Genomic DNA, 27353 nt, shown 5'->3' on the forward strand with positions numbered 1-27353 from the left:
TTGGGTTTCTGCACACAGACTAAAAAACAATTAATTTTGTACATTTTCTATATAAAAACACAATTACCTATACATTTAACTATATTTCAACCCATATAAAAATAAATTGTTGAATATTTTGGATTGAAAATCGAAATTTCTCTACAACATAAAACAGAATGAATATTTGACTGTTATTATAAACTTTCAACCAAAGAAAAAGGGAGATAGGTGACTGATTTAAAAGTTCATTTTTAAAAATACTTTAGTCGTTACCAACTACAAAAAGGAGATACGGATTTATTAGAGAATGATTTAGTTTGTTAATGCAAGCAACTTTAGCTAATGCTTTTGTTCTTAATGTGTTAGTTGCCCTCTCTCCAAGGGATTGAAAAAAAAAAGAGAATACAATATGCGCCATACAAATTTACAAAGCTCCTTTTAACTAATTTTTAACTGATAAGTTGTTGTAAAGGGAAGATAATTATGAACATAACGCCCAACAATAAAGATAACTAGAAACCCAAAATTATTTTAAAAATAAAAAAAAGTAGTAAGGTTATGGACTTTACGGTTGTTGGCCGGTGCTATACTGCGCTGGCTATAGTCGGTGCCTTGTATTCGTCGTCCACTGACACTATTTATCCTCTTTTGTTTTTTGTTTTCTTTAGTGGATAATATTTTTGGTCGTCTTTGTAAAATATCAGAAAAGCCTATTCATAAAATTTTTCATTTTCTTAGAGGATGATTATTGGAAGGTTCTTAGGATGAGTTTCTTAGCGTAATACAAGAACTCGTCTCTTAATTTTTAACTAAAAAAAGTAAGAACCTCTCTTAAAACTCTTATTTAAGAACCGATTTTTAGTTTTATTAGTTAAAAATTTAGAGACGGGTTGTTATATTGCGATAATAACTCCATTTTAGAAATTCTCCCATAATCATGCTATTATTTTTCCACCTTCAAAACCAGTGGAGGCGCGTGGGTTTACGTACACCGACTTTTCGAGTGTGGACTTTTTTACATTTGAGAGTAAAATCAAAAACGTACTTAATTACTTAACAGTTAATTACGCATAAAGTACGCTTTACTAAAAAACAGACACGTACAGTGTACACTATAATAAATTCCCCACAATAAATACAACCGTTGAGGCGTAACAGAATCAATAAAATGCAAGGCGTGTCTATAGAAAAGACCCAAACACCATGTCGTTTTCTTGCACCACTATTCTCCTTCTTCAACGGCTTCTTTTCTCAAACATGTCTGTCGTTTCTCGGGACCACATACACATACTCAGCCGACATGTATGTTATTGAGTCGAGACAAACGAAAGCATACGAGGCAAAAAAAAACTAAACCAAAATCTATTTATTATTATCCGGTTTAGAACAAACCAAACCGAAATCAAATACTAAAGAGGAAGGTTAAGTAAAAGACAAACAAACAAGAATGAGATTCCCTTGCTCTGTTTTGTTACATTCGATGAAAAAAAAAAACAGAGCATGTGTTCATAATCTCGAAAGAGTAATTCGTACTCAAAGATCAACACTTTGACGGTGGATTCACATAAACAAACCAATAAACCCAACCGCATAATTTATTATTTTTGAATCCGTAGATAAAAAAAGCAGAGTGTGGAGAAACAGAGAGACTCATCTCTGTTTTTTTTTACTCAACCAGTGTTCTGTAGACCAGCAGCGACACCCTTCATGGTCAAGATGAGTGTATCTTCAAGTCCAGGCGCGTACTCGCTCGTCGGGTTAAGCTCGATGAGTTCTTTGCTCGATTCAGCGATCTCCTTAGAGATGTGAGGCCGTAGAGTCACATTGTAGCTCGGGTCACGGATCCTCTTCAGTGTGTAAGCTTGACAGACATTGAGTGTGGTGATGTAAGAGTTACGAAGTCTCAGTCTCTGCTTCAAGTAAGGATCGCCTTCAAGCAGATCCTTGTGCCCAGCAGTCTGCAAAACAAACAAAAGCGATTAGTTCTGAGTTTTATCACCAATCAAGAAAATCAAGAAAGCTCTGTTTTTGGTATTAACCTGGAGGACGAGTTTCTTGGTCTCTTCGAAGTTAGCTCTGAGTTTGTCACCAAAAGGCCAAAGCTCCTCTGAAACAAGAAGCTTATCGTACAAGGCAGCGATACCTGGATCTCCTTTAGCGAACACCATTTCGATTAGATCAATGGTGACTCTAAAGAAAGGCCAGTGTTGGTACATGTCCTGAAGCATGTGTAGGTTCTTGACGTCTTTCTCAACCACGTGCCTGATCGCTGCTCCGAATCCAAGCCACACAGGGAGATGGAATCTCGTTTGAGTCCAAGCAAAGATCCATGGAATGGCGCGGAGAGACTCGATGCCGCCGCTTGGCTTCCTCTTCGAAGGCCTGCTTCCTATGTTCATACGACCATACTCTAGCTCCGGTGTAGCCTGCGTAGAGACAAGATTATGAGTGAGGTGAAAGTGAACATGAAATATAGCCCTGCTGAACTGAACTGAACCAAAATCGAAACTTTCGGTTTTGTTCCGGTTTAGTTTCAAAAGCTTTTGAAAATACTTTTGTTTTTGGTTAGCTTGGTTTTCAAAATTAATTTCTTTTAAAAATATAAAATAAGCTAGTAATCCGAAACAATAATAAATAACTAAAATAATCAAGCCCTTTTACAAAAAGAAAAAAAAAACTAAAATAATCGAACCAAATTTAACCGAAAATTTCCAAGTTTTTTTAAATTTTTTGTAAATCCCAAAATCTAACCGTAACAAAAGAAAAATTACTTTCTGTAAATTGTAAAATTAACCGATAACCAAACCAAACTTTCGGTGGGATTGTGGCCGAACCGAACTAACCGAAACCAAAAATAACCGACCCAAATAAACCGAATAAACCGAAACCACATGGCTAATGGAATACTTACAAGGCGGAAGTACTCGACAAAGCGAGGCTCTTGGAACACAACAGACCGGTACTCTTCGGTCGCAACAACCGCCATTTCATCTAGCAACGCACGCCATTCCGGTTTAGGCGAAACCGGAGGACGCATCCCATGCTCAAGCGTTGCAGCAGTAAAACGCTGAAGCGTTCTAAAGCACAGATGCTCCTCTCCAAAAGACTGCTCAATGACTTCACCTTGAACCGTGACACGGAGCGAGCCGTTGATAGTATCCGGCGGCTGAGACAATATAGCAAGATGAGTCGGTCCGCCTCCTCTTCCGACAGTCCCACCACGACCGTGAAACATCGTCAGCTTCACACCGTACTCTTTAGCAACCTTCACAAGCTCCTCTTGAGCTTTGTACAGCTGCCAAGCAGCAGAGAGACGACCAGCGTCTTTACCTGAGTCTGAATAACCGATCATGACCTCTTGCTTACCGTTGATCCGGTTCTTGTACCAATCAACGGAGAAGAGCCTCGCAACCGCCGCAGGAGCCGCTTCCAGATCAGCTAGCTTCTCAAAGAGGGGGACAACTCTCAAAGGCCGTTTCACGTGGCACTCGCGCTGCAAAAGCTCAACGGCTAACACATCAGAAGGAGCCGTCGCCATGGAGATGATGTAGGCGCCGAAGCTGTCTGAAGGAAGCTCGGCTATGACATGGAAAGTGTCGAGAACGTCAGCGATCTCTTCGGTTTTAGGAAGGTCAGAACCGAAGAGAGGACGTTTGCCACTTAGCTCAGACAAAAGCCATTCCTGGCGGCGCTCTTCGGACCAATCTCTGTACGATCCGATCTCTAGATGCGTTGTGATAGCGTCCAGTACATCGGTGTGGCGGTCTGATTCTTGCCTTATGTCAAGGCGCACAAGAGAGAGTCCAAAGGTTGAGACTTGTCTCAAGAAATCAAGAAGGCTTCCGTCAGCTATTGGACGGTCACCACATGAGCATAGTGATCGGTAACAAAGCTCAAGCGGTTCCAAGAACTACACAACAACAAAAAAAAATCGGTTTAGATACTAAACCGGGAATTGAAGGATTCTAAATTGCAATTAATTAGATTACCTCTTCCAAGTTGTTGAAGGTAGCTTCCTCGGGGACATCAGAGGTTCCATTGCTGAGCAGTTGACGAGCTCGTTCACGTGTGTGGTAAAGCTTGTCCCTTACGTCACCAAGAACCACACGGTATGGTTCGGTTGGTGGAATTGACTTCCAGAACTCTGCAAGACATGAATGATCAGTTCCATAAGACATAAACAGCTTCTCTAAGACAGGTTCCTTCTCGTACCTATGTAATGTTTTGCAGCGTCTTTCCTCCTGTTTACATGAAGTTCATCAGCACGCACGCGCAGCTCATCATTGCAACGCCACATAGACAACTACAAAAGAAGCAGGACAGAATGAATCAATGGGATACATACTGGACTAAACCGGAAAAGAAAGAACCGAAAGCAAACCTCAAACATAAGATCTTCGATTTGGTTAAAGTACATAGTAGCAGCCATCATTCTAGCCAGCAAACACACATCTCTAGTGACTTCAGGTGTAACCCTTGGGTTACCATCACGGTCACCACCCATCCAAGAAGAGAACTGAATCAGTGGAGCGTTGTATGGGACACGCTCTTCGATACCGATGTTTTTGAGAGCAGTGTCTACACGGCGAAGAAACTTAGGAACACCTTTCCATATAGTTTCATGGAAGTAACTCATCCCAGCTCTCATCTCATCCTGAGGCGTTGGTGGTGTTCTTTTGATTTCATCTGTTCTGAATGCAGCTTGAATCTGACCAAAGAACCCAAATCAATACATTACATTTTGAGGATTGAATTAAAAAACAAAGTCATTATATGACAAAGCTTTTTACCTCTCTCTGTAGAGCCTCATCAAGCTCTTGCTTGTCATCAGGAGTGATATCCTTAGCATAAAGCTGAGCCAGACAGTCTCTTATCCTGAAATAACACACAAAGAAGATTAGTTTAACAGCAAAAGATCGATAGTTCAGTAAAAAAATCATTACTAACCTCCCATGTTTCTGAAGCAAAGATCTTCTCACGGACTGAGTAGGATGCGCAGTCAAAACCAAATCAACAGTCTGATTCTTGAGAGCATCAAAGATCTCTTCAGGAGACTTGTTGAGATCACCAACAAGCTTCTTGAAAGTCTCCTCGAGATCAGACTCGGTAGTAGCAGAGCTCTCATCAACGAAGTCACCTTTCTTCAGCTTCTTGATCCTACGACGGTAGGCAATCTGCACTTCCTCAGCCAGATTAGCCAAGTTGAGCATGTGGGAGAAGGCTTTAGCGATAACAATGGAGTCTCCTGGATCTAAGCTCGTGAGAACATTGCCTAGCTCCTCTAGCTTCTTTGGCTCATGCTTCCCTTCGTACTCTGCAGAGTGCTCGTACAGCTCTTGAACCTATACAAACAATAAAAATATCACATCTTTAGCTAACCCATGATCGAGAAAATTGAAAAGTCAAAACCTTTATTCATAAAATCATCATAGATGTAACTTTCATGATCTTTAGCCAAATGGGTTTAATTCAAACCCCAAAAGTTCAAACCTTTCTTCGTTTAAAACACTAATCTAACCCATGATCGAGATAATTGAAAAGTCAAACCTTTATTCATAAAATCAACATAGATGTAACTTTAATGATCTTTAGCCAAATGGGTTTATACTTTATAGTAACTCAACCCCCAAAAGTTTAAATCTTTGATCGTTTAAAACCCTAATCTAACCCATGACCGAGAGAAAATAAAGTCAAAACCTTTATTCATAAAAATCATCATAGATTTAACTTATATGATCTTTAGCCAAATGGGTTATACATAAAACGTACAGTTTCACGAAGATCCTCGCCGTGCAACTCCTGGAGGATATCGAGGAACCGATCTAGAAGCAGAGCATCGTACTCGACAAGTTTGTCGTCTTCACTAACTTTGCCAGGAACCAACTGACGGAGATGAACATCCATCGATGCCATCTTCTCTAACTTCCCATGAGGCATGTTCGCTGTACTTCTCTCTGATTGAAACAACAAACAAAAAGCAAAATCAAATCGGGAATTTGATGGGACACAAGAGCAAAAGGAAGAGACTGCAAGAGTAGATCTAGGGAGGGAATTAGACACTAACCAGTTTGGAACAAAAGACAGCTGTTGAGATCAGATCAGATTCCGTGAGATGAGTATGAGTAAACGAGATAGTACAAGGCTTACGTATATATAGAGGGAGATTCTCTGTGATGATGGCTTTAATATTTTTTTATATTTTAACTATTATTTCACTGAATAGTTTCTACAGAATATTCTAATCACAACCAGTGAAAGAAGTCAAAAACTGATTTACTTACCAAAACATTCGTATGGAAACAATTGACTCTGGAAATTACAGATTTTCTCGCTTTGTTTTTCTTTTTATGTCGGATTCGCGAATTTTTCTGTTTTGACTTTTGGCTAAAGAAAAATGAGATTTTAGGAGTGACTAAAATAAAGTAGTTGAGATGAAAAATAAAAAAAAAGATAGAGGGAAAAGGAAAAAGTATTTATAATATTATTTTTTATCGTCCAAATTTGATTATGAATCGTTATCAAAATTTACAAGCAAGAGAGGCTTTTTTTACCTTTACTTTCTTCTATCTACAATCATATAAATTACCAATCATGATTTAACGAGTTTTTAAAGTTAAAACCAAAAAAAAATAAACATAAAAAATCTTATTTTCTAAAACATTAAATATATTGTTGCATAAATTTATTTATTTATTCATTTAGTTCCTACAGTTACAGTGTTACATTATTAGATACAACTAAATCAAATTATTCTACAAACTAAATTCTATAGCAAATTTTTATAATTACATCCTAATCAATCACTCTTAGTTATGTGTTACTTTCAATTCTTCTACAAAGGATACGAGGTTAAAATATTATTGTCGAGGAAAAAAAATTATTCATGTTTTTCGGTTTAAAAAAAACATTATTCACAGTGATTTCTTACTCAATTATATATCTCCAGCTAATTGACAAAAAATAACTAAAACTGTAGTAACTATGATTTCTTACTCAAAAAATGCCGACCAAGAACAAAACTTAGGTGAACTTTTAGGATGATCCTTTAAATTCATATTCCTTCTTAATACTAATCAAAATCTCACTTAGATTAATAATAAAATCGATTAAATTTTATTAAAAAATCTAAAATAATTGAACAAAAATAATGACGCCAATATTAATGACGCTAACACCACTACCTAAACTTTAAATCTTAAATTCTAAACTATATTTCTAAACCCAAAACCCAAACTCTATATTTTAAACCCAAATCCTAAACCCTAAACCCAAACCGTAAACCCTAAATCTAAAACCTAGACCCTAAACTCAAACCTTAGATCTTAAACCCAAACATAGACTTTAAACACAAATCTTAAACCCTAAAAGAACATCAACAATAAGCCAAACTTTTAGGGTATAGAATTTGGGCTTAGGGTCTAGAGTTCATGATTTGAATTTAGGGTCTAGAGATAGAGTTTGGATAAATGGTTTGAGTTTAGAGACTAGGGTTTGGGTTAAGGATTTAGAGTCTAGGATTTGGGTTTAGGATTTGGATTTAGAGTTTACGGTTTGGGTTTAGGGTCTAGAATTTGGGTTAGAATATAGGGTTTAGGTTTAGGGTTTACGGTTTAGGTTTAGGGTTTAGGGTTTAGTATTTAGGATTGGGGTTTAAGGTATAGGGTTTGCGTTTAGGATCTAGAGTTTGAGTTTAAAATTTAGGATTTAGGGTTTAGATTTAGGGTTTAGTTGGTGACGTTAACATCATTAAAATTACCGTTATTTTTTTTCCAATTATTTCAGTTTTTTTTTTAAAAAAAAATATTTTATTATTATTTTATGTAGTATTTTGATTGATAATAAGCGATGGTTTCCCCTACGGTGAACCTAATTTTTGTTCAAGCAAATAACGGGTAAATAGCATGCGTGCGCGAAGATTGATGATGAATCTCCAAAGTGTGAACCTAACTTCAACTTTAAGCGATTAGGTTGATAATTTTTTTATTTTATCTTATATTACCAGGATTTAATATTTAACCGACCGTCGACAACTTTTGGTTTTATTTAACAGTCTAATTTTCCACTATACTTAAATTAGCACTAATATGAACAGTAATAACAATGTAGACAATATTAGATACTAATTTCCCACAAGAAAATATCTGAGATAACTTACAAAAGATATAGAAACATATACTGATTTTGAATTTAAAATTGTTCCAGCTTAATATGATTTTATATTTTGATCTATAGTGTCAAAATCACTTTATAGTTAACCTAACTCAAATATTGATCAACTGATGTTTGTCCAAATGTACCAATGTCAACTTTTTTTTGTTTTTTGGTAAAATGTTAAATGTACCAATGTCAACTATTAAAGAATCATCACTTTGAAAGCCTATTAAAATTCTAAATATTGTATAAAAACATGGACAAATGCGTTTAGTATCAGTTAGTTTTATTTTAATTTTTTTCTAATTTAATTCAAAATTTTAATATAATATATAAATATATTAAATAGTATTTAAACTAAAAACTATTTTAGTTAATGATTTTAGTTTAAATCGATTTATGTAAACTACAAACTAGTTTTAAACAATATATCTGTTTAAACCAAAATACTTAATCAGATATGTTTTTATATACAAAAAATTCAAACTCAAAACATATTGAAACATAAATAATTTATCTGATATCAATATTCATTTTGACTAAATAATGTATTTAACTAAAATTTGAAATAAAAAATCATATTAAACTATAGTAAATTATATTTGCATATTATCATTATTAATTCATTAAAATTCATCTTCTCTATTAAAAGAGAAGTGCAATTTTTATTTACCATAAAATGTCATACTAGATCCATTTCATCAGTTATATATACTTGATTATTTAATTTAATTGGTTAAGTATATAAAGTTATAAAAAATGTTAAGCTTTTATATCAAAAACTAAATATTATCTATTTATTTATTTTAAAATCACAATAATATATTATTTAAAATGATTATATATAAAATAAAAAAGTATATAAATTAATTTTAGTTTAATTGTTATTTACAAAATATGCTATTTGAAAACTTTGAAATTTTAATAATTCATTAAAGATACTAATAATAATTAATCTTCTACTTGATTATTTTATATTATGAATTTATTATACTAAACTTGAAAATATATTAGTATATAATAACAAATAATAATAAATCAAAATGTATAAAAATTACTCTATCTGTTTCAATATAGATGATGTTTTAGGTGATTGTTTCGTTTCACAATAGATGATGTTTTCATATATCTAGGTAACTTTAACTTTATCAAAAACTGTGTAGTCAATTGTGCATTTATTATTTTTGTTTATAATTAAATAAATTAGTTTTAAATTATATTTTAATGATTTTTGTTTACAAAATATAATTTTCTTAATATGTGTGCAAAGAACCAAAACTTCATCTATTATGAAAGGGAGAGAGTATTATATATTAATAATGTAGAATAAAAAATCTAACTAATAAGATTATAGATTACATAATATATGCCAATAAATTGTAAATGATATATTTAAAAAAAAATTGATAATATCAAAATTATATATTTATAAAATGAAAAATTACTCGAATTGGAATACTCGACTAGTGTTCATCAACGAATGATTTTGAATTTATTGTATAAATCGAAAATTTAATATTAAATAAGAATACTTTACTATATATATTTGCATACATTCGTGTCATCTAATGAGGCAAGTGTACAACCTATATATAGTCTACGATAAATTGATAATTTAAACATATTACTTCGTGCTGAACGAAAAATGGCATACATAAAATACAGTAGAGCATTTATATGACGCTAAGCAGATCATGTCATGCTATTATTCTTATTATACTATTCTTTGGTAAAGTAGCAAAGTCATACATACATCTGTTGTGATGTCACATTACGAATATTTTAGGCTGGTATGCTCCAATTATTAGAAAATTTTAGGTATTTCTTCGCTATGCATCACCTATGTATCTATGGAATATTCGGATAATGTGGAATGTCCTTATCTACCGAAAAAATTAGTGGTTGTCTCTCAGTAAGTTACTTGGAAAAAACAAACTTACTTGGAATATTCAACGGTGTTTTTTTCTTTGTAATCTTTTGCAAAACCTATTAGTTTCATCAAATTATTTCTTAGCTCATACTGTGCGCTTGACATGTTTTAGGAATGAATACATTTTTACGGAAGTTAAGAAATCAAATAAGATGGAAAAATGGAATATGAATTTCGTTTACAGTTAGAGATGCATATTCTCAACAATTTCTATTTTCATATAATTTTCTTAGGGTTTATAAGTTTAGATTATTTAAAATATATCAACCACAAGGACATATATAAGTTTATAACAACTTTTTACAACAACAGAAGATTAATTACATAAAAGTTCATATATTCTGTAGCAATTTCCCTAGGATATATACTTTCTTCTTTAGGAAATTCAGAATTCTGATTAGACAGAAATTAAGTAATCTCTTGAAGTTATGAAACTGACATGTTCTGTTTGTCGTGTTTGTATTTAACTACATGTCCTGAAATACTATTATGAAAGAAAGTTTTTAGAAATGTACCTTAGGGTTTTATGCGGTTAGAGCTTTCTCGTCTACCGTTGTATAAGCGCTGTACGTATCAAACCGCCTACCACTGCTGAGATCATGCCACAATACATAAACTTCGTTGGTGTATGCATCTGCCTGCAAATTCAGACACAAATCTATAGTTAGCTGAAATTTAAAGATTCAGAAACCAAACTTGTTACTAAACGAAAACGAGAGAAGACCCGATCATCTTGCTGAGGGACTGTCAGAACTGTTACAGCATAAGATGAGACGGCAAGTGTGCTTCTCGTGAGAGCTTCTCAGCTTCATTTAGTACCAACACTGACAGAACCAGAAAGAAACAAACACACAGCATTACCTTGAGGACTGAAGAACAACAGTATCAGTACACGAATATGAGTCAATGAAAAGAGTGAAATGTTAACATTACCTTGAGAAAAGTCTTACTAGAGAATCACTTCAGTATCTTCTCCAGGTGCTCGTCCTGTACTCGAACCATCATAAGAAATGGGATAAAAAACATAGGCCACACCACTCATTGACAAATCACGTCTATGAAAAAATTACGGGTTATATACCATACCAGATGTACTCAGCAGTGATCCGGTCAGTAAAAGGTTTGGTGTCTTTTGAGAAGACTCTCAACTCTATTGATTGTGATGTTATCAGATTGGAGAGCCATCACTTTGAAGTTTCTGACTTTGCTGCTGCTCTGAAAGTAGTCCTTAACATGTTCAATTAACATAAACTCTTGATTTAATCATTGAAAGACAGAGACATACCTGCAAACAGAAATGTACAAGGCACAGTCAGTAATAAAATCATTTTACACAAACCAAGGAGCAAAAGACAGTAGAAAACCATAGAATAAAAGGTACTTCCTCGCCAACTTCTTCACTCGCCATTCCACCAGCAGCGCATGCATTCTTACTTCCTAACATATGAGAGAACACAGTCAACACTAAGCTCAGAATCTAGCCCTTGAACACGAGGACTTAGTGAAATAATTTTTGCCGAAAAATATTCTCTAAATCATAAAATACGAGTCCTATAACATATTGGTTTGTGTGGACAAGAGCAGGAAGTAAGCAAGGACCTGGTGAAGAAGAGATGAGATGTCAGAATGTACAATGTAGAGTAGAATCAGTTCAACATCATCTCCATGTTTGTCTTCTTCTTCTTCTACGTTATGTTTCACTTCTTTAACTGCAAAAAAAAATCAAACACTACTAAACCGCAAACAAGAAGGCAAGAAGATTATTGAAGATTAATATATGCAAAGAAGAATGAGATGACCACTACTTACTAGAGAAGAAGAAGATGGTAGTTAGTAACAGAGAACCAACAGCAGCATAAAGCTGATTCTTTAAAGCAATTGAACGAACAGGTCTTGAGAAATCAACAAAGATTCCTTATAAGAATCAAGATCTTGTGTATATTCATAACTTCTCGCAGACACACGCCTCTAGATCTTAAGACAAAAGACAGTGAATCAATGAACAAGATATCGAACTTGTTAAGTTTTACAAAAAGGAAGAGTTTTTGTTCAAGACAGACTCTCTAAGTACCTGAGTTCCTCGCCTACAGCCACTCTGTCATTCTCATCTTCTTCTTCCTGAAAAAATGGAGAAACCCTTATAATCCTAGTGACAATGGTATACGATTATATAAGAAGATCGAGATATACCTTGCTCTTGTGTTTTCTCTCGTTTTGAATCTGAAACCCCACCTCTGTTTTCTCCGGCTCTTCTTCTTCTCCCCGTCTCCATCTCCTCTGTATCTTGCAAACACATACCACAAATCCGCCGTCAAGCTCACTTCTCTATATCAAGAACACGAGAGTGGAGACAAACGTACCTTAGATTGCCAACTCGAGTGGCAGGGTGTCTCTTCCCTTGTCTCCATCTTCTGCCTTCTCTTATCGCTTGACTCAAACTCTTCTCTCGAGACAAGTGCTGAAAAAGGTACAAGCAGCGGCGGAACTTGAACACGGCGGATCTATGAAGCTGAGGCAAAAACGGCGGAGACAAAGCAAGACCCCACCCAACCCAAGCTCTGGTTATCGGAGACGAAGCAAGACACGTCCGGAGCCCTCTCTCTCCTCTCTATCTCCATTTCGTCTCGTCTCTCTTTTCTTTTGTCTCTCGTGTTTTAGACCCTAGGAAAGAAAGGGAATTAGAAACCCTAGATTTATTGAAACACAGAGAGAACACAATACCCCAAAACGATTTTTGAAAGAAGAGGAGAAATGAGAATCATTTAAGAAGAGAAGTAAGATCTGGAGAAAGTGAGAGGGAGATATACATCGGAGAAGATAAGAAGTGAGATTTTTCGAGAGAGAGAAGTTTTTTTTTTGGTGACTCTATTTTTTTTTGTCAAAACTAAATTTTGCATCTTTAAGTAGAGAATTTATTATAGTAAAGAGGGAAAAGTTTGGTATTTCGCAGTTTTGTCTCAATTTCATGTAAGTATGGGCGGTATGCGTCATTTTTTATTCCCGCTTACTAATTTTTCACGATAACTTTACTTAACTGATATTAATGTATACCAAAATCGAAAAATTTATCTTTGATAGCAGTTTGAAAAACAAAGCTATCACAATGTGCTATCAATACGCATTTTTCTTGTAGTGGCTCGAGAGGCATGCATGAAACTGATCTATGCATCTGACTTCCTTCGATACATTTCATGTGTGATGTATTGTGGCGTCTTTAGTTTTTCTTAGAAATATATACGGCTAGGTGCTGAATTATAGTAAATATATATATTATATATACACACAATGTTGCATAAACTAGAGAAGGGATGCATTAATATTTTGTTGTTACTTGTAAGTCACCAAAAATAATATATATATCGAGAAGTGGTTAGCTGATAACTTGGTTGACGTATAAGAGATGATAACTAAAGTCCATTATCAATAAGAGTTTTGGAAAAAAAGAAAAGCTAGGCGTGAAACATCTTTTGCTCCTTTAAACACCTTTTTCCTTTTTATACGGCATCGATCCTTTTGAAAACCTTTTCTTCGTGGGATGCTGCATGTTAAGCAATACGGTCGTGGTTCCAAGTCACCAAAAGATGTAGAGCAGAGTCGTGTGATTAATGCCGTTAAAAACGGCCAAATACACAGTTGAACACAAGATATACCTTTAACTACAAAGCATCTTGCACGGAATGATCCGTGAAGCGGGGAACCCTGGATTATCAAAAAACTACAAAGCATCTAACAAAATTTGACAGAATGAGTCAGCTCTACTGGTTAGAGCCTTGGGGACCAATTGTCATGCTTCCGGGTTCAACGCCAGCCGGAGGCGAACTGCTCTTCCATGTCACCAAAAGCGGGTACTAGGCCTTCGGGCCCAGGACATACCCTCCCGGATGAAGCCGGCCCGTTGCCTGATCGGACCCAGGGAATGACCCGCGAAGCGGGGAACCCTGGATTATCAAAAAAAAAAAAACTACAAAGCATCTAACAAATTTTGAAATGTTAAAGTTGTATAGTTTGTTTAATCGCTTTTTAGCTATAATTACAGTTAAATCTTACTAAAAAGCTATATATCTCAGTATATATCATACAAAAATCAAAACAGTCTCAAATTATTTGAAACCCTGGTGGATTTTTATGTATCAAGTGTAGATTTGATCGATGTATTAACATGTTTGATGTCCAAGTGACCTATTAGCAGATTACACAATTATTTGAATTGATGGTGCCAGTTTTCATATCAACATCATGGCTTACGTATCGGCACCTCTACTTTCATTTATCATTGAAATGTTACTTAAGGTGACTTCACTGTGATTCCACTACAAGAAAACAGCGGCATACTGAGGGAAAAAATCGTCGGTATGTCGTCAGAATAACGCTATTCCGACGACATACCGACGAAAAAAGTCCTCGGAAATAACTCCTCGGAAATAACTCCTCGGAAATTCATCTTTCCTCGGAAATCCCTCGGAAATTTCCGACGGAATTCCGAGGAAATGAATTTCCTCGGAATATTCCGAGGACTTTTTTCGTCGGAAATTCCTCGGAATATTCTGAGGAATATGTCGTCGGAATATTCCGAGGGATACACTTCCTCGGAATATTTCCAAAATTCAAAAAAAAAATTAAAAATTTATTTTCTTAAATTGAAATTCAAAAATATAAAATTAAAATTGAAATAGAAAACATATTTAAAATACAAAAAATAATAAAATAGTTTTTATAAATAAAAAAATGTTTTATAAATACAAAATTAGTTTTAATAAATATAAATATTTTTATAAATATGAAATCATCTTTTTATAAATACAAAATAGTTTTTATAAATACAAAAAATAATAAAATAGTGTTTATAAATAAAAAAAATGTTTTATAAATACAAAATTAGTTTTAATAAATATAAATATTTTTATAGATGTGAAATCATCTTTTTATAAATACAAAATAGTATTTATAAATACAAAAAATAATAAAATAGTGTTTATAAATCAAAAAATGTTTTATAAATACAAAATTAATTTTAAAATATGAAATCATCTTTTACAAATCCAAAAAACGAATTTATATACAAAAAACGTTTTGTATATTTAAAAATAGTTTTTATAAATACAAAAATAAAAAAATAGTGTTTATAAATCAAAAAATGTTTTATAAATACAAAATTAGTTTTAATAAATATAAATATTTTTATAAATATGAAATCATCTTTTATAAATCCAAAAATCGAATTTATATACAAAAACGTTTTGTAAAATCGAATTTATATAAACGTTTTGTAAATACAAAAATAATAAACAATTTATAAAAAAATCTCTAAATCAATTCAACACAACCAAATCACAATTCTAAACCTATTACACAACAAATCACAATCCTACCCAATCAACCTAACAAAAATCTATCAAAAAACTTCTAAAATCATCAAATCTACTTAAAAACCTAACAAATAGGACCTAAGAGAGTGGGATAAGGTCCTTACATGATTTGTAAAGGAATGGAAAGGATTCGCCGGAGAGATCGTCGCGAGAGAAGGTGGAGAACGCCGGAAGGAGAGAGAGATCGCCGGAGAGGAAGAAGAGAGAAATGGGGAAGAAGAGAGAAATGGGGAAGAAGATGCGGTTCGAGTTTATAAAACCTTGGGTCTGACGGATATTTTCCGTCGGAATTCTCTCAGTATTTTCAATTTCAATTTTCGCGAAATATTTGGCGGCTTGTTTGCCCGGTTAAATGAAAATATTCCGAGGAAATTCCGACGGCCACTTAAATATCCGTCGGAATTTCCTCGGAATATTTTCATTAATTCGAGGAAAAAGAATATCATGTGCATGTATTTCTATTAATTTATATTGTTCCTCGGAATTTCCTCGGAATATTCTGAGGAAATACCGAGGAACTAGTGTTTGGGGTTTCAAAACATCAATTTTTTTTGCCGTATTTCATTTCTTATACAATTGTAATGCATACCATTGAAGATTCTTTGTATAGATGAGCATAAACCATGAAATAACAAATTTCAAAACAAATTGTAAGTATTCCCTTTACCGTTCATTAAAGTGTATAAGTGTTTCTCTTATGTTGTGGGGATTTCGTTCATACAATCGGAAAAGTGTTTATTATAGGGTAATGAACAAATTTTTGACTTCATAATGAACGTAAGACACTTAATAAGGGTTATATAGGTGTTATTCAAACCGCAAAATGTTGTTTTCGGTTTAAAAACCCTATTTCCTCGGAATTTCCTCGGAATATTCCGAGGGAATTCCGAGGAAACCCTTTTCTTCCTCAGAATTTCCTCGGAATATTCCGAGGGAATTCCGAGGAAACCCTTTTCTTCCTCAGAATTCCGTCGAAATATTCCGAGGAACTAGTGTTTGGGGTTTCAAAACGTCAATTTTTTTTTAAACGGATCGATCGATGTATTTTTGTCCAAAAACGCATCGATCGATCACTAAGATGGACCAAAGCGTAACAATGTGATCGATCGATGAGATTATCCCATCGATCGATCAAGGATATCAAGTGTTCCTCGGAATTTCCTCGGAATATTCCGAGGAAATTCTGAGGAACTAGTGTTTGGGGTTTCAAAATCTCGAGTGTTTTTTTTATAAACGGATCGATCGATGTATTTATGTCCAAAAACGCATCGATCGATCACTATAATGGACCAAAGCGTAACAATGTGATCGATCGATGGGTATATGTCCAAAAACGCATCGATCGATCACTAGTTCGTCGGAATTTCCTCGGAATATTCCGACGGATTGATGTTTCCTCGGAATTCCGTCGGTATATTCCGAGGAAATTCCGAGGATTTCATTTTCCGTCGGAATGTCCGTCAGAATACCGATGTATATCAATGATCAAACAATTGGTATGAATTTCGACCATGTATAAATATTTGAAGTTTTTGGAATATATATTGCATAATATAAAATTGAATGTGAAATAAGGTGGAACCTTAAACCTATGTTGCATAAGAATTTGATGGAATAAAAAAAACCGTTCATTATAATAGATCCAATAATAAAGAATCAGAAAGAGAGGCATTGTTATAAGATGCCTTTTATACTGCAACAACATCATAATTCATAACCGTTCATGTAAAGCTGCGTTTATATATTAACTAGAATCTTGTTCCATGGTCGGAAAGAAGCCATAAAAATCTATAAAATTTCGCTTACGTTTAAACAAGTGGAGGCAGAGAGTTTAATATAATCATAATAACAAGCAACTGTTTGAAACAATCTCTCTAGAGTTTTGTAAAAGACAACTACATGATACAAGTTTGCATTTCCACAAAATTCAATGTTAAATCGCAGAATGGTTTTGATGGCTCCAAAATAAAATTGGTATAAATCAAACTGAACCGGATTGTATTTGATGAAGAAGTATTCTGGTTTGGAAAATCATTTTCAATCGAAGAAGGACAAGACAGTGATAAATTTTGGGCCTAGTAAAACCGAAGAAAGATTTAGATCTTTTAATATCTAACCGGGCCGGGCCTAGCTAAGTTATTCTATGGGTTTAATCATTTATCATACAGGCCCAACATTTAGTCATCATCTTCGCTTGCCTCCCACATCGTTTATCGGAGAAGCATAAACTCTGTTTATATATCATCGGAGTCACGAAGATGATTGTCCCTTCGGGGACATCCGATAAAATTGGAACGATACAGAGAAGATTAGCATGGCCCCTGCGCAAGGATGACGCACACAAATCGAGAAATGGTCCAAATTTTTTTTTCTCTTTTTTTCTTTCAAATCGATCCCTTGTTCTTCATCATCTGCTCAACCGTTTTTCGTTTTCTCGAGTCACAGTTCAAGTCTTACATGAATTTCCGTGTGAAATATATTCCGTAAAAGGTCAAAGCCCTAATCTCTGCAGTTTTCTTTAATTTTGACGGTGTTCATTGTTGGAACTCCGATGATCGGAAACCTAATTCCCAGTTCTTGGTTCGGCTAATTTGATTTTGTTCCGGTACAAATTCAAGTAAACCGGATACTCATTTGGTTTACATTTGTTCGAGGCTATTCAGTAAACCATAATTCATCAACTGTCAGTACAGAAGCTGAGATTAAAAAGAATTTAAATAAAATACACTCAAATACATATTTGACTTTGGGTCATTAAAATTACAATTTTGTTTTCATACTTAGATATTATTATGTGCTTCTCCTTCCACAAACCTTTGAACACATGATTTTACATCAAAACATTACACTTTTCTTTCACTCGCAGGCAAGTTTAGTGCCGAAACTCGTGAGACAGATAGCAAACGCCTGAAAAGCAGACAGAGGCTGTCTATAATCCATGGTGAACGTGTCATCTCCAACTTTACCAAACTGAAGCAGCACCGTCTCTTCATCCCCTTTACCGCCCGGTTGACTCTGGTCAACGGTCGCAGCCAGCTGGAAGTTCTTGACCGAAGCAACGGTCACTCTCCCATGGAAGTTCAGACACCAGCATTGTAAGTGCTCGTGCCATCTCGGAGCTTTGTTCTTTAGTATCGTCATCCCTGAACTGTCTTTGTTCGGTTTCTTCATGATCTTGGTGACAACATCACACGGGTTTTGGTGGTCAGTGGATGATGATGATGGTGGTGGCGGTGATGAGGATGGACAACGGAGTGTGCTTATCATTCTTCTTGGACCTCTTGATTTCAATAGGTTGAATTTATAAGAGACGTGGCCCACTTCGAAGTTGCCTGCTGGAACTTGTGGGCTTATCTGCTTTGATGCGAATCTGCGGCTGGCTTTGCCGTTTGAAGGCTTTGCTCCGTTGTGTGGTGGTTGGCTATCGTATACTGTAAAGTTGGTCCCAAGAAAATCCGATCTGCAGAGGTTTCAAATAAAAAAAAAAAGATGAGTCTCAGTTTTAAAGACACTCATCTCTAAGAGACTAAATGTCTGCATAAGAACAATACCTTAGTTTACCAACGTAGGCATTACTTCCTTGTGAGAAGTCATCAGCGTCGAGTGATATAATGTACTCAGTGTAAGCTCCGGTCCTGAACCTTCGTGCCGCCAGAAGAAACTTGCCCTTATCAGTGAATGCTGGTGAATGACAAATACAAAATTAATAAGCATATAAAGATGAATTTAACCGGATATAAATAACCATATGATTAATGAAAAGTTTGCGTTCAACTTTGGCAATACACAAGTTGATTGTTTCCTATATTATTAGGAGGACTAGAGAGCAGAAGCTTCTTTGTTATTACCCAAGTCAACAACATAGTCAACTCACTTATTAATGACAATGGGTGGGTGAGTGTCCCTTTCAGTGACCCACTCAAGGCATCATTTTGGTGACAAATTAAATTACACGCCTAGAAAGTCACTAACTCAACTCAATCGTTTTCACACCAACGTAGACAGACTTTTAAATAAAGTCATATCTTTCCCCCACCAAGATTGACAGAATCAAACCCAACTCTGGTTTCAAAGGCAGCCAAATAAGACAAAAAAAATCATTTGGAATTTGCTTACATGGTGTGAGGGCGAGGTACAAGTAAAAGGTTGATGTCTTCTTGTTCCTCTTTATCAGGCACTGATTTGAAAACTCTCTTGGACCTGGCTGCATCCATCTCATCGAAAACTCACAACTTTCAGTAACCCATTTTCAATTGAAAGCGAGAAACCACGGTAAATACACTCAAACAGCACCCTTGTAACAAGGCAACGAGTAAAAATCATTAATGCCTTAATTGTAAACTCAAGAATAGCATCCTTGTTGAGATTATTGGCTTAGAAAGGAATAAAGTTCGACCACTCACCACCCCAACTTTCAATTACAGTAACAAATATTCTATCAAACATGTATCAGATAAATCAAAATCTACAGAAGACTATATCATCTTATGAAAAAGTCTGCACTTTTCAGAAACCAAGAAAGTGTAAGAACAACATCCTTGTTGCCAAAGCAAAGAACAATATTCACCACCACTAACGACCACAACTTTCAATTACAGTAACAACTATTCATTCAAACATGATCAAAAATCAATCAAAAAATCTAGAGAAAATCAAAAAGTCTTGCACTTTTCAGAAATCAAGAAAGTGTAATCCAAATACAAAGCAAAGAATAAAGTTCAGCACTCACCACTACAAAAAAAGTCTACACCTTTTCTATTAAAAGTAGCAAGTAAACATGATCCTCACAATCAAAATCAACATAATACCAATCAAAGAACTTGCATTTGATCAATGACCTAATTGAAAACTCAATTCAATTGCCCAAGATTGAAAACTCAATTCAATTGCCCAAGATTGATTCTTTCAATCGAAATCGAAGGAAACAGCCATACCAATTTGAGGCAAGAAGGGAAAGTGATTTTGCCGGAGTTAACCGGAGATCTAACCATCTCCTGCGCGATCTCCCTCCACTTCTTCGACACGCAGGCGCAACTCACCACGTCGCGGCGATGGGGCCATTGGTCCTCGCTGCCCTCCACGCGGCGTATGATTTCCCCCAGCAGCTCAGGGAGCATCGCCGACCACGACGACCCCGCGGCCGGCGGAGGAAGCATCATCTTCGTCGTCGGTGGCGGTGGTTGGTGAGAATCGGCTTCGGGGGCCGTCTTCCCTCCTTGGTCTCTGAAGGAAATCGAGAACCTCCGCGAAAGGAGGGAACGTGACAAAGGCATTTGTGGGGAGAGGCGAGTTCGATCTGGAAATAGAGATGAGGGTAGAGAGAGAAAGTGGAGAGATGTGTTTATTTTTGGGGGAATCTGATTAAATTAAATATATATACCAACGTGCGAAATCTAGAAAGAGGTGTGGTATTTTAGGGTAAATGTGACAGCGCTGTGAGATGTTGAATAGGTTACAGGTCTGTCAAGTTGAAGTCTAATTGGGATGGGGCACGTCTGTCTCTCTCTACCTATGAGTTGGTGTAAAGTGATTTTTATATGACAGACTGCTAATTTTCCCTTTTTAATTAGATCAAAGGAAAAAGATAAACTGACATTCATCCGCAATTTAAACATTCTTGTCCGGTTACGAAGTCTCGAGGTTGTTGGACGTTATCCTTTTGGCGGGCGTGTGCAGCAACGATAGGTTTTGGTGTATTGGGTTCTAGAGGTGGATGTTGTCGGGTGGCAATCTTTGATATGCGGCGATAATTTCCGGTCATTGGCTTCCTTGATTTTTAAAATCTGCCGAGTCGATTGCTTAATATTCTAGTGTAGTTGTTAATCGCTTTCTTTTGCTTAGTTGTGGGATCGAGTTCTCATGTCTTATGTCTGTTAGTCGTCCTTGTGTGGGGCTCTAGCTGTCGTCTCCTGTGGGTTCTTGTGTTTTGGGAATGTTTGATTTTCCGTCAGTTATTGACTTCTTGTACTACAACTAGTATATTCTCGTGTAATGAATTTCAATTTTAGAAAGAAAAAAACTATTTAGATGTTCAAAAAAACTAAAAAAATCTATTAAGCTGTAAATGATAGACAAAAAAATAGAATTAACTTAATAAAATTGGATGGAATAACATGAATTGAAGACATGAAAAATGTAAGAAATTTGTTCCTTATCAAAATTGTAGATGAATGTATATGAATATTTTTCTTTGTATTTTTGTGAACATGATTTAGAATGTATAGAATGATATTTCTTTCTTATTTTTTTTTAAGTTGTGAAATTAGTGGAATAGTCCATTTCAAAATAATTTATTCCATAAACTTGTGATCCAGTTGGAGCCTCGGCCAATAACTACAATGATATGATCTCAGGTTTTAAAAATCTCCAATGATAGGTAAGATTTAAAGGTTTTTGAAGATATGTATAATATTAAAGGGAAATGAATTCTTTTTCTTTTTGATCAAAAGGGAAATGAAAATTCATACTATAAAGCTGAAGTATTATAGTCCTGTGTAATATTTAATTTGAAAAGATAATTCCATTGATTGGAGATGGAAAATGTATAATTGCGAGTATTTTAGGAACATGTCAAAAAAATTGTAAACTATAAAACTAATGCAATAGTTTGAGCAAAATTTGAATTGTCTTTTTTTTTTTTTGGTTTCTGCACGTAGTCGTTGTTTCTTGGTTCTATAAGAAAACAAGAGTGACGACCCAAAAAAACATTGTTTAATTTTCTGAACAATCATAGGAATAGAAGAAATAGGTTCAGACCTTAGTGATATTTTGGGATTAATTATGATGATTTTTAACCATTAAAGTCTAATTTTTGAATTAATACAAAGTAGATATACATCTTCTAATTAATTAAGACTTGAACAGAATGAGGTAACAACAAATGTTTGTTCTTCAGTTGTAAACTAACGATACAAGAGCAAGGACATTCATCACCAGCCAAAACCATGTCCACCGTAAAAAAAGTAACCTCCTTCAAGCTCGCCTCTCTCCTCCGCCGCGAGAACGATCCCTCCGCCGCCATCAAGCTTTTCCGAAACCCTGATCCAGAATCAACAAACCCACAAAAACCCTTCAGATACTCGCTTCTCTGCTACGATCTCATCATCACGAAACTCGGCAGTTCCAAAATGTTCGACGAGCTAGACCAGATCCTCCTCCAGCTCAAGTCCGATACTCGCATCGTCCCAACCGAGATCATATTCTGCAACGTGGTCAAATACTTTGCCCGCGGAAGATTACCAACACGTGCCCTCCATGTGTTCGACGAAATGCCTCAGTACCGATGCCAAAGAACTATAAAATCCTTCAACTCTCTGTTGAACGCGCTCTTAAAGTGCGGAGCTTTCGATGAAATGAAGAAAGTCCTCACGAGGGTTGATGAGTACGGTGAGCCAGACGCTTGTACTTACAATATACTGATCAATGGATTCTCTCAGAGCGGGCGTTTCGATGAGGCCCTGAAGCTATTCGATGAAATGGTCAAGAAGAAGGTGAAACCCACCGGTGTAACCTTTGGAACGATCATTCGTATGTTGTGTAATGATTTGAAAGTGAATGAAGCGTTGAAGATGAAGCACGATATGCTAAAAGTGTATGGAGTGTTTCCCACGGTACACATCTATGCATCGTTGATCAAAGCGTTGTGTCAAGTTGGTGAATTGGGTTTGGCGTTTAAGCTAAAGGATGAGGTTAAAGCAGACTCAGCTATCTACTCTACGTTGATCAGCTCGCTTATAAAAGCTGGAAGGTCAGACGAGGTGTCAGGGATCCTGGAAGAGATGAGAGAAAAGGGATGCGAACCGGATACAGTTACTTACAATGTACTGATTAATGGGTTTTGTCTTGAGAATGATTTCGAATCAGCTTATAAAGTTTTGGATGATATGGTTGAGAAGGGTTTGAAACCGGATGTTATAAGCTACAACATGATACTTGGTGCCTTGTTTAGAATCCAAAACTGGAAAGAAGGAGCTTACTTGTTTGAAGATATGCCCAGAAGAGGATGCGTCCCTGATGTCTTATCTTACAGGATAGTTTTCGATGGGCTTTGTGAAGGTTTAAAGTTCGAAGAAGCAGCGGTTATCTTGGATGAAATGATGTTCAAAGGCTACAAGCCGAGGAGGGATAGGCTAGAGAGGTTTCTGCAAAGGCTATGTGAGAGTGAAAAGATGGAGATTCTTGGTGATGTTATCAGTAGCTTGAATAAAGGGAATGCTTATGATGCTGACTTTTGGTCGGTTACTGTGCCTGAAGTGTGCAAAGAACCTGTTCTATCAGATTCTATTGATTTGTTGTTGTTGAACAAATTGAAGGAAGAGTGTCCTTAAAGGTGTTGGAAGACTGGATTTTCCAGCAAAACAAGCTTGAGGTACGTAAGGTTACTTTGGTCATTTACACTTAAAAAAAACCTACTTAGGTTTCTGGTAGTTTTCTTTGATTAGTTCGTTTTTTTTTGGTCTGAGAGGTCTCTTCCTCAACCACTCGGTACTTTTCTCTAGTCCTGGTGAAATCTTTTTTTCTTCATGTAACTGTTTGGCGATTGCTTCTGCATATATGGATCTGTTCCAAACTCATCTCAGATCAGCTCTTTGACATGAGCGTCGCTTTCTGTGTATATGATTCTGTTTTATTTGGTTTTTCAGGAATGAATCTCGGAGTGAAGATGGTGCAGAAGAAGGTGGCGGTTCTCTACCATTACCCTTGCCACGACGGTGTCTTCGCCGCCTTGGCAGCTCATCTCTACTTCTCAGCGAACTCAATCCCTTCCCTCTTCTTCCCAAACACAGTCTACTCTCCAATCACAATCAGCAAGCTTCCTCTCCAAGACATCAGCCATCTCTATCTTCTCGATTTCACAGGACCTCCCGGTTTTGTCCAACAAGTCTCTCCCAAAGTCAACAACGTAGTCATCCTCGACCACCACAAAACCGCTATTGAGAGCTTGGGCGATGTCTCTTCCACTTGCAAGAACGTTACCAAAGTTTTGGATATAGGGAGAAGCGGAGCCACCATTGCGTTTGACTATTTTACTCAGAAGCTGAAGGAAGAGTCTCGAGGAAACTGCAGAGAGATGGATGAGTTCAAGAGAATGAGACGTGTTTTCGAGTACATTGAAGATGCGGATATCTGGAAGTGGAACTTACCGGAGAGCAAAGCGTTCAACAGTGGGATCATAGACTTAGGGATCGAATACAATTTCAATCAGAACAGTTCGCTGTTTCAGCAGCTGCTCTCGCTGGATCATGACACTGTGATCAACAGAGGGAGAGAGAGTTTGTCTAGGAAACATAAACTGATTCAAGAGGCGCTGGAACAGTCTTATGAGATTGTTCTTGGAGGTGGTGCTGAAGAGTTTGGTCGGTGTTTGGCTGTAAATGGAGACGAGATTGCCGAGCTTAGAAGCGAGCTAGGGAATCAACTGGCGGATAAGAGCAAGAATCTGAAACTCAGAGGTGTTGGAGCTGTTGTTTACAGAGTTCCAGAGCTTGGGGATGAGACAAAACTGAAAATAAGCCTGAGGAGTGTGGAAGAAGAAGACACAACGGTGGTTTCTCAGAGATTCGGAGGTGGTGGTCATAAAAAAGCAAGCTCCTTCCTGTTAAGCTCAACAGAGTTCGAGCAATGGAAAGTGAAAAGAAACTCTTGTTCTTATACATTAAACTAGAGATGTTTTTTTCATTTTAACTCTACATGGAATGCTAACTTGAACCGGTTTGGTTTACGCATTGACATTGATAATACATCTGGTTTTGTATTGTTTCTTTACTCTCAGTTCATGAATCAGATTCTTCTTATGTGATGATAATCTCTCCAAGATCAAACACTGGCTACAAGCAGAACAATGTAAATGAACAAACGATCCAATACACAAAAGCACAAGAAAACCATAACCAAGTAGCAACACCTAAACCGAAACACACCAGAAGAACATCTGTCTCTTCTTAGTGAATGTGAACCAAGCTTGGAACATAGGTGAGAACAAGTGGACAGTTGAGAAGATATGCATTTACAATATCATCGTCATAAACCTGTTTATACATATCCTCACCAACAATGTAGATTCTGTTCTTCTCTTCCCCCTTCATCTCTTCGTCACAAACGTCACAACACACTGCCACTTTCTTCTCCTCGTCCAACAAGAAGCTCGCCACATTCACCACACACGGGAGCTGAAACTTATCGAAATCCACAGTCAAAACAAAGTCTTTCCTCCAAGACAACACTTTCCCCTCTTCCTCAACCTTATTGCTCACCCAAATCCTCATCACATTGGACCAAGCAAGAATCTCCTGATGACACACAGAGAGCTTCTCATCCCTAACAACAGAGAGAACCGCGGTGTCCTCAGGATCAAAGCTCTGAAACGGGAGAGGGAGACGCACGAACCTCTCCTCCGTGAAATCAAACTTCATCAAGAAGAAACCCATTTCTTTACCTCCAGCAGCAAAGTAAGTATCTCCTCTCAAAGACACGCCACTGCAGTACATTCCGTAGTCATGAGTGAAGGAATCAACAACCCTCCAAGAATCAGAGCTAAGCTCATACATCTCACACTCAACAAACCACACTTTCCCCTCGTTTTGATAATAGCGACACCTCAAGATCTTGTAGCCACGGCGAGAATCATTATATCCTAAGGCGAATCTATCTCTAATCTGGTAACGAGTCCTTGGTTTGATCATCTTCGTTTCACCAGTACACGGATTCCAAACCACAACGCTAGAGTTATTCTTCGCTTGGCATAGCATCAAACCGTCGCAGTGAGACATCGTATACAAGTCCAAATCTTTCGAGAGTTTACCGGTGAACTCGAGAGGCTGTGCGATGTCGCCGCTGCTGTGGAGATCTCCGGCGATTGAGTAAACCTCGTGATTGCTCAGTAAAATCGACTCTCTTGCAGGCTTGCTCATCTCCTTGTTCTTCTCCACGAACTTGGGATCTTTGAATAGAGCGTACCATCGTTTGCAGGTCGTTTTCAGTTCCGAAAGAGACTTGGCCGGAACCCTAGCGAGTATCTCCGATTCCAAATCGTTCGGAAGATCGCTTATCATCATCATCTTCGTTTCTCGTCTCTCGATGATGATGAAAGTTGCTGCGTATATAAATGAGGTTTCTTTTTATTTAAAGCCCATTAACGTTGTTTAAAGCCCATTCGTTTTATTAACGAGAGCCCATTAGTTATGGAAGAACCACAAAGTTAGTCTACGTATTGAAACTTAATACTCCACAAAATTACTAAACTATAATAATTAAATAATATTTTGTTTTTACTTATTTATAAATTTATAATTGATACATATAATAAAAATATTGTATGATTTAATATTTTTTTTTAACTGTACATGTAATTTTATCTATGATATCATGTTTTTTTTTATTGCGCTTATTCTCCTAAGTTAAAATACAACAATTTTATTAAAATACAACTATTTTAAATTTTAAATAAGTAAATAAAAATATTTTTGTTAATTAAATTTTGTTCAGTTTGTCTTTTTAGTTTTGTAAATGTGTAATCTGTTATATCTTGTTTGAACATAAGAAAATTTAGGGGGGCAATAGGGGTTCCAATCGTGTTTCAAATCGAGTTCATTCAAGTTTCGGGTTCATGAATTTCACCCCTATTGAGATATTATAAAATTTTGGGCCGGACTCGGTTCGGGTTTAGTCGAATTCGGTTCGGGTTTAGTTACATATCCAAGATCCAATTGAACCGGAATAGTTTCAGTTTCGAATATTAATCGGGTTATTGGTTCCAAAATATTGATATGTACTTGATTAAATTCAATATATTTCTAATAATTTCAATAAATTTGTTTACGTAGCTTCCTCAAACCATACTGTTTTTCTTAAAAATAAGTTTAAGAAACTTGTCTATCAACCATACCAGACTCTACTTTAAACTATACGTAACAACATTAGATATA

General features: G+C 36.1%; 5 protein-coding genes and 1 non-coding gene across 14 annotated transcripts; 3 read left to right on the forward strand and 3 right to left on the reverse strand.

The window, feature by feature from the left end:
* Positions 1-1409: 1409 nt before the first annotated feature.
* Positions 1410-12930, reverse strand: LOC106360421 (phosphoenolpyruvate carboxylase 1). Of its 8 annotated transcripts, none has more exons than XM_048750595.1 (20): positions 12424-12930; positions 12254-12340; positions 12135-12181; positions 11873-12037; positions 11696-11772; positions 11428-11500; positions 11150-11278; positions 10997-11050; positions 10788-10887; positions 10579-10701; positions 6047-6066; positions 5752-5936; positions 4930-5324; positions 4773-4857; positions 4364-4690; positions 4195-4285; positions 3972-4126; positions 2894-3892; positions 2022-2408; positions 1410-1940 (listed from the first exon to the last, which is right to left on the reverse strand). In XM_048750595.1, exons 12-20 carry the CDS (start codon positions 5917-5919, stop codon positions 1653-1655), a joined length of 2895 nt encoding a protein of 964 aa, XP_048606552.1. In that variant the 5' UTR covers positions 5920-5936; positions 6047-6066; positions 10579-10701; positions 10788-10887; positions 10997-11050; positions 11150-11278; positions 11428-11500; positions 11696-11772; positions 11873-12037; positions 12135-12181; positions 12254-12340; positions 12424-12930; the 3' UTR covers positions 1410-1652. The 8 variants fall into 8 exon arrangements, with proteins under 8 accessions (XP_048606552.1, XP_048606545.1, XP_048606550.1 ...); XM_048750588.1 differs by having other exon boundaries at positions 11663-11772; XM_048750593.1 differs by having other exon boundaries at positions 11150-11348; positions 11663-11772.
* A 4763-nt stretch (positions 12931-17693) lies between these two features.
* LOC125584926 lies at positions 17694-17796 on the forward strand. Its single transcript, XR_007321824.1, has one exon. It is a non-coding gene; the product is annotated as a U6 spliceosomal RNA (small nuclear RNA).
* Positions 17797-18129: 333 nt separating this feature from the next.
* Positions 18130-20789, reverse strand: LOC106377297 (tubby-like F-box protein 7). The gene is made up of 4 exons (XM_013817500.2): positions 20364-20789; positions 19546-19633; positions 18981-19110; positions 18130-18889 (listed from the first exon to the last, which is right to left on the reverse strand). Exons 1-4 carry the CDS (start codon positions 20700-20702, stop codon positions 18286-18288), a joined length of 1161 nt encoding a protein of 386 aa, XP_013672954.2. The 5' UTR covers positions 20703-20789; the 3' UTR covers positions 18130-18285.
* A 1206-nt stretch (positions 20790-21995) lies between these two features.
* On the forward strand, positions 21996-25228 carry LOC106377296 (putative pentatricopeptide repeat-containing protein At1g53330). The gene is made up of 2 exons (XM_048750597.1): positions 21996-23797; positions 24072-25228. Exon 1 carries the CDS (start codon positions 22374-22376, stop codon positions 23754-23756), a length of 1383 nt encoding a protein of 460 aa, XP_048606554.1. The 5' UTR covers positions 21996-22373; the 3' UTR covers positions 23757-23797; positions 24072-25228.
* Positions 23605-25228, forward strand: LOC106377299. Of its 2 annotated transcripts, none has more exons than XM_048750598.1 (2): positions 23605-23797; positions 24072-25228. In XM_048750598.1, exon 2 carries the CDS (start codon positions 24074-24076, stop codon positions 25091-25093), a length of 1020 nt encoding a protein of 339 aa, XP_048606555.1. In that variant the 5' UTR covers positions 23605-23797; positions 24072-24073; the 3' UTR covers positions 25094-25228. The 2 variants fall into 2 exon arrangements, with proteins under 2 accessions (XP_048606555.1, XP_013672956.2); XM_013817502.3 differs by lacking the exon at positions 23605-23797 and adding an exon at positions 23871-23913.
* On the reverse strand, positions 25202-26520 carry LOC106377298 (putative F-box/kelch-repeat protein At3g17540). The gene has a single exon (XM_013817501.3). It carries the CDS (start codon positions 26484-26486, stop codon positions 25371-25373), a length of 1116 nt encoding a protein of 371 aa, XP_013672955.2. The 5' UTR covers positions 26487-26520; the 3' UTR covers positions 25202-25370.
* Positions 26521-27353: the final 833 nt, after the last annotated feature.

Source organism: Brassica napus, chromosome C3 (genome assembly GCF_020379485.1).
Source record: "Brassica napus cultivar Da-Ae chromosome C3, Da-Ae, whole genome shotgun sequence".
Taxonomy (NCBI): Eukaryota; Viridiplantae; Streptophyta; class Magnoliopsida; order Brassicales; family Brassicaceae; genus Brassica; species Brassica napus.